Source organism: Salmo trutta, unplaced genomic scaffold (genome assembly GCF_901001165.1).
Source record: "Salmo trutta unplaced genomic scaffold, fSalTru1.1, whole genome shotgun sequence".
Taxonomy (NCBI): Eukaryota; Metazoa; Chordata; class Actinopteri; order Salmoniformes; family Salmonidae; genus Salmo; species Salmo trutta.
The window spans coordinates 1,638,448-1,650,569 of NW_021823319.1; the positions used below are offsets into that span (position 1 = coordinate 1,638,448).

A 12,122-nucleotide genomic window follows, 5' to 3' on the forward strand; every position below is an offset into this window, starting at 1 on the left:
ACCAATAGAGGAGCAGTAGAGAACAAAAGAGGAAAGTCCCCCCCCCCCTTAATAACTTGTGATGTCATGAGGATACCTGGACCAGCTATTGAGACGTGTGTTTTGTTTAAGTAAATCAGGGGATAAATGATCTGAAAAGCAGCCTGGAAGTAGGACTTTAAATCCTTTCTGAACGCAGAAAAATAACATGTGTGCATTATAAAACAAAATTATATATAGAGCTTTGTCTACATTCAAAATATATGCATCATTTTATTTATTTCAAAAGGATATTACTTGCAAGGATGAAGCTTGTAAACGTGTCGATAAGATAGTTATTACTGCTTTTTGTGCTGGTACTGTACTGCATGACTTAGAAGAGAGACACACGTGGTAATATCCATGGTCAAAATTCATCATTTGAAATACAGACTGACAATTTCATTACCAAAAATAATGGCACAAAGTAAAACGGATATTTAGGGTTAACCCTGTATGCTGTAATAACACTTTGGTAGAGAAAACCATTGCAACTTTTAAGATGGTCCAACAACAAAAAAATACACTTATTTTACAGTAAGACCAGCACCAGAGAGCTTAATTCATGGTTGAAAAAAAACAGCACCTTGTTTTAATACAGAAAACGCCATTATCACTCCAAATATCCCATCTTTACCATCAATCTCCAATCTGCACTTCCACCAACACTCTGAATGGATGCGGTTATTAAAACAGAGTTCCAAAACAGAGAAAGGAGTCCCGATCAAAGCAGATGTTTGGATCAGAACTAGAGAACAGTTGGATCAGAACTAGAGAACAGTTTGATCAGAACTAGAGAACAGTTGGATCAGAACTAGAGAACAGTTGGATCAGAACTAGAGAACAGTTGGATCAGAACTAGAGAACAGTTTGATCAGAACTAGAGAACAGTTTGGATCAGAACTAGAGAACAGTTTGATCAGAACTAGAGAACAGTTTGATCAGAACTAGAGAACAGTTTGATCAGAACTAGAGAACAGTTTGATCAGAACTAGAGAACAGTTTGATCAGAACTAGAGAACAGTTTGGATCAGAACTAGAGAACAGTTTGATCAGAACTAGAGAACAGTTTGATCAGAACTAGAGAACAGTTTGATCAGAACTAGAGAGAGAGAGATGGTAGAGTCTGTCTCTCATTGCTCTCTTCAACCCCATTAGCCTTTGTCCGAGATCTGTTTGTGCTGCAAAAGCCCTATGGTCATTGTCGGATTGGCAGAACAATGACCACGTGTGTTGGCAAGACAGCACATTCAGGTGTGGGACCAGGCTACTCGTTCCTCTCTAACACTCCCTGGTGGTCCCTATGATGTCCTCACGCGCCTGTGTCTGGGGCCGGGCCTGCGGGCTTGCAGCTGCCTGACGGGGAGCCTAAGAGGCTGTCTGATGGGCTGCTTGTTGTATCTCTCCATGATCTCTTTGATGCGTGATAGGTTGGTACGGCTGACGGTGAAGTCACAGCGGGTTGCTCCGATGTCATAGCCCACCTCGCACACTTTACTACTGGCACTGTAGCCCTCAGCCCTCACCGTGATGCTGTACTCTCCTGGGTTCAACAGCCTCCAGTAGTCCCCGTCCGCCGCTAAGGAGAGAAAGAGAGGAGTGTGAGTGAGTGAGTGAGTGAGTGAGTGAGTGAATGACAGAGAGAGAGAGGCACCTAGATCTTCTGCACAGATTCTGTCAGACCTGGGCCCTGACAGTAAATCTCAGTAAGACAAAAATAATGGTATTTCAAAAAAGGTCCAGTTGCCAGGACCACAAATACAAATTCCATCTAGACACCGTTGCCCTAGAGCACACAGAAAACTATACTGTACATGCCTCGGCCTAAACATCAGCGCCACAGGTAACTTCCACAAAGCTGTGAACGAGCTGAGACAAGGCAAGAAGGGCCTTCTATGCCATCAAAAGGAACAGAAAATTTGACATACCAATTAGGATCTGGCTGATAATACTTGAATCAGTTATAGAATCCATTGCCCTTTATGGTTGTGAGGTCTGGGGTCCTGCTCACCAACCAAGAATTCACAAAATGGGACAAACAACAAATTGAGACTCTGCATGCAGAATTCTGCAAAAAAATATCCTCTGTGTACAACGTAGAACACCAAATAATGCAGAGCAGAATTAGGCCGATACCCGCTAATGATCAAAATCCAGAAAAGAGACCACCTAACAGGAAGCGGTTCCCAAACTTTCCATAACAAAGCCATCACCTACAGAGAGATGAACCAACATGGTCCAAGCACACCAAAACAGTCGTGGAGAGAGGGCACGACAAAACCTATTCCACTTCTGGAGACTGAAAAGATTTGGAATGGGTCCTCAGATTCTCAAAATGTTCTACAGCTGCATCATCGAGAGCATCCTGACTGGTTGCATCACTGCCTGGTACGGCAACTGCTCGGCCTCTGACTGCAAGGCATTACAGAGTACATCACTGGGGCCAAGCTTCCTGCCATCCAATTGTCAGACTCCAGCCACCCTAGTCATAGACGGTCCTCTCTGCTACCTCACGGCAAGCAGTACAGGAGCACCAAGTCTAGGTCCAAGAGGCTTCTAAACAGCTTCTACCCCCAAGCCATAAGACTCCTGAACATCTAATCAAATGGCCACCCAGACTATTTGCATAGGGAGGAGACACTGCTACTCTTTGTTGTTATCATCTATGCATAGTCACTTTAATAACTCTACCTACATGTACATACTACCACAATTACCTCGACTAACCGGTGCCCCTGCACATTGACTCTATATCGGTACCCCCTGTATATAGCCTCCACATTGACTCTGTACCGGTACTCCCTGTATATAGCCTCCACATTGACTCTATATCGGTACCCCCTGTATATAGCCTCCACATTGACTCTGTACCGGTACCCCCTGTATATAGCCTCCACATTGACTCTGTACCAGTACCCCCTGTATATAGCCTCCACATTGACTCTGTACCGTAACACCCTGTATATAGCCTCCACATTGACTCTGTACCGGTACCCCCTGTATATAGCCTCCACATTGACTCTGTACCGTAATACCCTGTATATAGCCTCCACATTGACTCTGTACCGTAACACCCTGTATATAGCCTCCACATTGACTCTGTACCGTAATACCCTGTATATAGCCTCCACATTGACTCTGTACCGTAACACCCTGTATATAGCCTCCACATTGACTCTGCACCGTAACACCCTGTATATAGCCTCCACATTGACTCTGTACCGGTACCCCCTGTATATAGCCTCCACATTGACTCTGTACCGTAATACCCTGTATATAGCCTCCACATTGACTCTGTACCGTAATACCCTGTATATAGCCTCCACATTGACTCTGTACCGTAATACCCTGTATATAGCCTCCACATTGACTCTGTACCGTAACACCTTGTATATAGCCTCCACATTGACTCTGTACCGTAACACCCTGTATATAGCCTCCACATTGACTCTGTACCGTAACACCCTGTATATAGCCTCCACATTGACTCTGTACCGTAACACCCTGTATATAGCCTCCACATTGACTCTGTACCGTAACCCCCTGTATATAGCCTCCACATTGACTCTGTACCGTAATACACTGTATATAGTCTCCACATTGACTCTATACCGGTAGCCCCTGTATATAGCCTCCACATTGACTCTGTACCGGTACCCCTGTATATAGCCTCCACATTGACTCTGTACCGTAACACCCTGTATATAGCCTCCACATTGACTCTGTACCGGTACCCCCTGTATATAGCCTCCACATTGACTCTGTACCGTAACACCCTGTATATAGCCTCCAAATTGACTCTGTACCGTAACACCCTGTATATAGCCTCCACATTGACTCTGTACCGGTACCCCCTGTATATAGCCTCCACATTGACTCTGTACCGGTACCCCCTGTATATAGCCTCCACATTGACTCTGTACCGGTACCCCCTGTATATAGCCTCCACATTGACTCTGTACCGTAACACCCTGTATATAGCCTCCACATTGACTCTGTACCGGTACCCCCTGTATATAGCCTCCACATTGACTCTGTACCGTAACACCCTGTATATAGCCTCCACATTGACTCTGTACCAGTACCCCCTGTATATAGCCTCCACATTGACTCTGTACCGTAATACCCTGTATATAGCCTCCACATTGACTCTGTACCGTAATACCCTGTATATAGCCTCCACATTGACTCTGTACCGTAATACCCTGTATATAGCCTCCACATTGACTCTGTACCGTAATACCCTGTATATAGCCTCACTACTGTTATTTTACTCTTTAATTACTTTTATTACTTATTCTTATTCGTATTTAAAAAAATATATAATAATATATATATTTTTTTATATATTTTTTTATATATACACTGCTCTAAAAAATAAAGGGAACACTAAAATAACACATCCTAGATCTGAATGAATGAAATAATCTTATTAAATACTTTTTTCTTTACATAGTTGAATGTGCTGACAACAAAATCACACAAAATGAATCAATGGAAATCAAATTTATCAACCCATGGAGGTCTGGATTTGGAGTCACACTCAAAATTAAAGTGGAAAACCACACTACAGGCTGATCCAACTTTGATGTAATGTCCTTAAAACAAGTCAAAATGAGGCTCAGTAGTGTGTGTGGCCTCCACGTGCCTGTACGACCTCCCAACAATGCCTGGGCATGCTCCTGATGAGGTGGCGGATGGTCTCCTGAGGGATCTCCTCCCAGACCTAGACTAAAGCATCTGCCAACTCCTGGACAGTCTGTGGTGCAACGTGGCGTTGGTGGATGGAGCGAGACATGATGTCCCAGATGTGCTCAATTGGATTCAGGTCTGGGGAATGGGCGGGCCAGTCCATAGCATCAATGCCTTCCTCTTGCAGGAACTGCTGACACACTACAGCCACATGAGGTCTAGCATTGTCTTGCATTAGGAGGAACCCAGGGTCAACCGCACCAGCATATGGTCTCACAAGGGGTCTGAAGATCTCATCTCGGTACCTAATGGCAGTCAGGCTACTTCTGGCGAGCACATGGAGGGCTGGCCCCTCAAAGAAATGCCACCCCACACCATGACTGACCCACCACCAAACCGGTCATGCTGGAGGATGTTGCAGGCAGCAGAACGTTCTCCACGGCGTCTCCAGACTCTGTCACGTCTGTCACATGCTCAGTGTGAACCTGCTTTCATCTGTGAAGAGCACAGGGCGCCAGTGGCGAATTTGCCAATCTTGGTGTTCTCTGGCAAATGCCAAACGTCCTGCACGGTGTTGGGCTGTAAGCACAACCCCCACCTGTGGACGTCGGGCCCTCATACCACCCTCATGGAGTCTGTTTCTGACCGTTTGAGCAGACACATGCACATTTGTGGCCTGCTGGAGGTCATTTTGCAGGGCTCTGGCAGTGCTCCTCCTGCTCCTCCTTGCACAAAGGCGGAGGTAGCGGTCCTGCTGCTGGGTTGTTGCCCTCCTACGACTTCCTCCACGTCTCCTGATGTACTGGCCTGTCTCCTGGTAGCGCCTCCATGCTCTGGACACTACGCTGACAGACACAGCAAAGCTTCTTGCCACAGCTCGCATTGATGTGCCATCCTGGATGAGCTGCACTACCTGAGCCACTTGTGTGGGTTGTAGACTCCGTCTCATGCTACCACTAGAGTGAAAGCACCGCCAGCATTCAAAAGTGACCAAAACATCAGCCAGGAAGCATAGGAACTGAGAAGTGGTCTGTGGTCACCACCTGCCGAACCACTCCTTTATTGGGGGTGTCTTGCTAATTGCCTATAATTTCCACCTGTTGTCTATTCCATTTGCACAACAGCATGTGAAATTTATTGTCAATCATTGTTGCTTCCTAAGTGGACAGTTTGATTTCACAGAAGTGTGATTGACTTGGAGTTACATTGTGCTGTTTAATGTTCCCTTTATTTTTTTGAGCAGTGTATATTTTTAAACTGCACTGATGGTTAGGGGCTTGTAAGCATGTGAGGTGAAATCACTGTGAGGTGAAATGCTGAATACCTGTTGTATTCAGCATTTCACTGTGAGGTCTACACCTGTTGTATTTGGCGCATGTGACTAACACAATGTGATTTGATTTGAACCTGGAGAAGAGTCCCCTAAGCAAGCTGGTTCCTGGGGCTCTGTTCACACACACAAACACACCCCACAGAGCCTCAGGACAATTAGACCCAACCAAATCATGAAAAAACAAAAAGATAATTACCTGATACATTGGAAAGAATTAATAAAAAAACAGAGCACAACTAGAATGCTATTTGGTCCTAAACAGAGAGTACACAGTGGCAGAATACCTGACCACTGTGATTGACCCAAACTTAAGGAAATCTTTGACTATGTACAGACTCAGTGAGCATAGCCTTGCTATTGAGAAAGGCCGCCGTAGGAAGACCTGGCTCTCAAGAGCAGACAGGCTATGTGCAACACTGCCCACAAAAGGTGAAAGTTGAGCTGAACTTCCTAACCTCCTGCTAAATGTATGACCATATTAGAGACACATATTTTCCCTCAGATTACACAGACCCACAAAGGATTCAAAAACAAATCCAATTTTGATAAACTCCCATATCTACTGGGTGAAACACCACAGTGTTCCATCACAGCAGCAAGATGTGTGACCTGTTGCCACAAGAAAAGGGCAACCAGTGAAGAACAAACACCATTGTAAATACAACCCATATTTATGTTGATTTACTTTACCATTTGTACTTTAACTAGTTGCACATAATATGACATTTGAAATGTATTTATTCTTTCAGAACACTGGAGTGTAATGTTTACTGTTCATTTCTTATTTCACTTTTTTGTTTATTATCTACATCACTTAGTTTGGCAATGTTAACATATGTTTCCACATGCCAATAAAGCCCAATTGAATTAGAGAGAGAGAGAGAGAGAGAGAGAGAGAGAGACAGAGAGAGACAGAGAGAGACAGAGAGAGACAGAGAGAGAGACAGAGAGACAGAGAGACAGAGAGAGAGAGAGAGAGAGAGAGAGAGAGAGAGAGAGAGACAGAGAGAGAGACAGAGAGAGAGAGAGAGAGAGAGAGAGAGAGAGAGAGAGACAGAGAGAGAGAGAGAGAGAGAGAGAGAGAGAGAGAGAGAGAGATACAGAGAGAGAGAGAGAGAGACAGAGAGAGACAGAGAGAGAGAGAGAGAGAGAGAGAGAGAGAGAGACAGAGAGACAGAGAGAGAGAGAGAGAGAGAGAGAGAGAGAGAGAGAGAGACAGAGAGAGAGAGACAGAGAGAGAGAGAGAGAGAGAGAGAGAGAGAGACAGAGAGAGACAGAGAGAGAGAGAGAGAGAGAGAGAGAGAGAGAGAGAGAGACAGAGAGAGAGAGAGAGAGAGAGAGACAGAGAGAGAGAGAGACAGAGAGAGAGAGAGACAGAGAGAGACAGAGAGAGAGAGAGGTGCTGCATATGTATTTTAGGTTACGTGTCAGAAGAAGTGTGAGAAAGACAGTTCACAGCTTGTGTCAGCATTCTGATCCACACTGCATTCCACCATACAGGTCATGGACTGTGAATCATCAAAATATGAGATTTTTTGTTTTAAGCCAGTCGAAGTTAACTTTCCTGTATGCAAATACAGTTCTGGAAGAATGCAGCACATCTTGATACTTGGCAAGAGCGAAAGGCAAAAGCTTCACAAAGCGATCCTCTAGGAATTCACTGACTGAACTGAGAAAGAAAGGAGGGAGGGCAGAAAATAGAGAAGGGGGGAAAACGAGGGAAGGAGAGGGTGTTCTAGCCTACTTCATGAAGAGAGGAACTCTCCAAAACGAGGGAAGGAGAGGGTGTTCTAGCCTACTTCATGAAGAGAGGAACTCTCCAAAACGAGGGAAGGAGAGGGTGTTCTAGCCTACTTCATGAAGAGAGGAACTCTCCAAAACGAGGGAAGGAGAGGGTGTTCTAGCCTACTTCATGAAGAGAGGAACTCTCCAAAACGAGGGAAGGAGAGGGTGTTCTAGCCTACTTCATGAAGAGAGGAACTCTCCTTTAATTCTCATCTGTTTAGAAGTTTAAAAATAGCACCGCGTTGTCATCTTGGATTTACCTCCCTGCTATCTCCTGTCTCCTGTCTCCACTAGTTATGACATTGTGGTTTACCTCCCTCCTGTCTCCTGTCTCCTGTCTCCTGTCTCCTCCCTCCTGTCTCCTGTCTCCACTAGTTATGACATTGTGTTTTACCTCCCTGCTGTCTCCTGTCTCCACCCTCCTGTCTCCTCCCTGCTGTCTCCTGTCTCCTCCCTCCTGTTTCCTGTCTCCACTAGTTATGACATTGTGGTTTACCTCCCTGCTGTCTCCTGTCTCCTCCCTCCTGTCTCCTGTCTCCTCCCTCCTGTCTCCTGTCTCCTCCCTCCTGTCTCCTGTCTCCACTAGTTATGACATTGTGTTTTACCTCCCTGCTGTCTCCTGTCTCCACCCTCCTGTCTCCTCCCTGCTGTCTCCTGTCTCCTCCCTCCTGTCTCCTGTCTCCTGTCTCCTGTCTCCACTAGTTATGACATTGTGGTTTACCTCCCTGCTGTCTCTGTCTCCTCCCTCCTGTCTCCTGTCTCCACTAGGCATGACATTGTGTTTTATGTGTTTGTTGATCCAGCCACAGAAACGACAGTTTGATGTCCTACCCATCATGCTGTTCACCCACCCACCCATCTCAGCTCAACCACTGATCTGTGTGTGAAATATGGTGCCGGTTATGAAACTGTTGATCCTCTGTACCAGTTACACGAAGAGCAACACATTGGTCCCAGTAGAACGTCTGCTTTAACCAGTGACTCACTGAGGTTACAGATCTACAAGTGAAGCTTGGTGTTGCTTTATCCTTTCCCTATAGAACGCTAATAACTAATCATATTGATATGTTCCTAAAACAAACCAGGAACGTCTTCATTATTAATGTCTGTCCTTCTGTGTGTATCTACTGTCTGTCTATCCTTCTGTGTGTGTATCTACTGTCTGTCTGTCCTTCTGTGTGTGTATCTGCTGTCTGTCTATCCTTCTGTGTGTATCTACTGTCTGTCTATCCTTCTGTGTGTGTATCTACTGTCTGTCTATCCTTCTGTGTGTGTATCTACTGTCTGTCTATCCTTCTGTGTGTGTGTGTGTGTGTGTGTGTGTGTGTGTGTGTGTGTGTGTGTGTGTGACTGTTATGTTTGTGTGTGTATCTACTGTCTGTCTATCCTTCTGTGTGTGTGTGTGTCTGTGTGTGTATCTACCGTCTGTCTATCCTTCTGTGTGTGTGTGTGTGTGTGTGTGTATCTACCGTCTGTCTATCCTTCTGTGTGAGTGTGTGTGTGTGTGTGTGAGTGTGTATCTACCGTCTGTCTATCCTGGGTTCACAGTGAAGACATGATGATGATTCTCTCTGATAACTGGGGAATAGCAAGTACCTTTTCTATCATTAGGTTGTTCACAACAGGGACTTGGTGTTCCTCTCTTTCCACATGTGGAGCCACATGTGGAGAGAGAGAGAGAGAGAGAGAGAGAGAGAGAGACAGAGAGAGAGAGAGAGAGAGAGAGAGAGAGAGAGAGAGAGAGAGAGACAGAGAGACAGAGAGACAGAGAGAGAGAGAGAGAGAGAGAGAGAGAGAGAGAGAGAGAGAGAGATGTCTATCCTTCTGTGTGATTGTAATGTTTGTGTGTGTATCTACTGTGTGTGTGTGTGTGCGTCAGTCGAAAATAAGACAATTTTAAGAAGAGCAGCTTGACATGTTTCCTCTCTGCTCTCTGGGACTGCAGCAGAGCGAACTGGATTCTCTTGAAGGAACGTGTCTTGCAGACAGTACAGTTGGTCCCAGGAATGCTAACAACACCTACAGATATAGTCCTGAATGAATCGTGAATAACGATGAGTGAGAAAGTTACAGACGCACAAATATCATACCCCCGAGACATGCTAACCTCTCACCATTACAATAACAGGGGAGGTTAGCATAACTCCAAGACATGCTAACCTCACCATTACAATAACAGGGGAGGTTAGCATACCCCCAAGGCCAAAAAGATCATCAAGGACATCAACCACACGAGCCACGGCCTGTTCACCCTGCTATCATCCAGAAGGTGAGGTCAGTACAGGTGCATCAAAGCTGGGACCAAGAGACTGAAAAACAGCTTCTATCTCATGGTCATCAGACTGTTTAAATAGCCATCACTAGCCAGCTTTCACCCAGTTACATAACCCTGTACCTTAGAGGCTGCTGCTCTATATACATAGACATGGAATCACTGGTCACTTTAATAATAAATCACTGGTCACTTTAATAATGAATCACTGGTCACTTTAATAATAAATCACTGGTCACTTTAATAATGAATCACTGGTCACTTTAATAATGGAACACTGGTCACTTTAATAATGGAACACTAGTCACTTTTATAATGTTTACCTACTGTTTTACTCATCTCATATGTATATACTGTATTCTATTCCACTGTATTTTAGTCAATGCGACTCCGACATTGTTTTCCTAATATTTGTATATTTATTAATTCCATTATTTTACCTTTTAGATGTGTCTTGTTGTGAATTGTTAGATATTACTGCACTGTTGGAGCTAGAAACACAAGCATTTAGTTAGGTATTACTGTTGGAGCTGGGAACACAAGCATTTAGTTAGGTATTACTGTTGGAGCTGGGAACACAAGCATTTAGTTAGGTATTACTGTTGGAGCTGGGAACACAAGCATTTAGTTAGGTATTACTGTTGGAGCTGGGAACACAAGCATTTAGTTAGGTATTACTGTTGGAGCTGGGAACACAAGCATTTAGTTAGGTATTACTGTTGGAGCTGGGAACACAAGCATTTAGTTAGATTCTACTGCACTGTTGGAGCTGGGAACAAAAGCATTTAGTTAGGTATTACTGTTGGAGCTGGGAACACAAGCATTTAGTTAGGTATTACTGTTGGAGCTGGGAACACAAGCATTTAGTTAGGTATTACTGTTGGAGCTGGGAACACAAGCATTTAGTTAGATTCTACTGCACTGTTGGAGCTGGGAACACAAGCATTTAGTTAGGTATTACTGTTGGAGCTGGGAACACAAGCATTTAGTTAGATTCTACTGCACTGTTGGAGCTGGGAACACAAGCATTTAGTTAGGTATTACTGTTGGAGCTAGAAACACAAGCATTTAGTTAGGTATTACTGTTGGAGCTAGAAACACAAGCATTTAGTTAGGTATTACTGTTGGAGCTAGAAACACAAGCATTTAGTTAGGTATTACTGTTGGAGCTAGGAACACAAGCATTTAGTTAGGTATTACTGTTGGAGCTAGGAACACAAGCATTTAGTTAGGTATTACTGTTGGAGCTGGGAACACAAGCATTTAGTTAGGTATTACTGTTGGAGCTGGGAACACAAGTATTTAGTTAGACCCGCAACAACATCTGCTCAATATGTGTATGTGACCAAAAAACATTTGATTTTATTAGATTTTATAGCATTTTTGGGGGGTATGATATGAACGCCTTCTCCCACTCTCCCCTGTCCAGACGCTGTTCCTGTCCAGTTTCATGTCCGTTGTTGTTCATCAAATGTTCTCCCTGTACCTGCTTCTCATCTATAGTACCAGCATCGATCCTTACAGAATGACGACGTCGGGTCCAGGTGACGTTGCCGAGGGAAACGTGTGGTGCCTCAGCTAGCTCGTTGGGCTTCCATGCCTTAGCTGGCTCGAGAGGTCGTCTTGGCTCGGTGGGCTCGGCAGGCGCCCACCCCACGTCATGCTTCAGCCGGCCTATCAGGCTCCCACGCCTCAGCCGGCCCATCAGGCTCCCACGCCTCAGCCGGCCCATCAGGCTCCCATGCCTCAGCCGGCCCATCAGGCTCCCACGCCTCAGCCGGCCCATCAGGCTCCCACGCCTCAGCCGGCCCATCAGGCTCCCATGCCTCTGCCAGTTCGTCGGGCTTCTACGCCCCAGCCGGCTTGTCCATCGCCCATGCATCGGCCGGCTCGTCAGGCTCGCCCAGGTGGGACGCCGGGTGGCGCCCCTAGAGGGGGAGGGGGGTTTACTGTCCCTCTCAGGCGCCAGGCTGCCCTTCATTACGCGCAGCAGCGCTCATTGGACTCACCTGGACTCCAGGT

General features: G+C 45.4%; 1 protein-coding gene across 1 annotated transcript in view; it reads right to left on the minus strand.

Annotated features, from left to right (window-relative positions):
- Window positions 1-226: 226 nt before the first annotated feature.
- LOC115190092 (inactive carboxypeptidase-like protein X2) overlaps window positions 227-12,122 on the minus strand; it is a gene marked incomplete at its 5' end in the record, with an annotated part of 106,956 nt that continues 95,060 nt past the window's right edge. Inside the window, 1 exon segment of the mRNA XM_029748568.1 lies at window positions 227-1,597. Within this exon segment, the coding sequence (XP_029604428.1) occupies window positions 1,320-1,597 (278 nt within the window).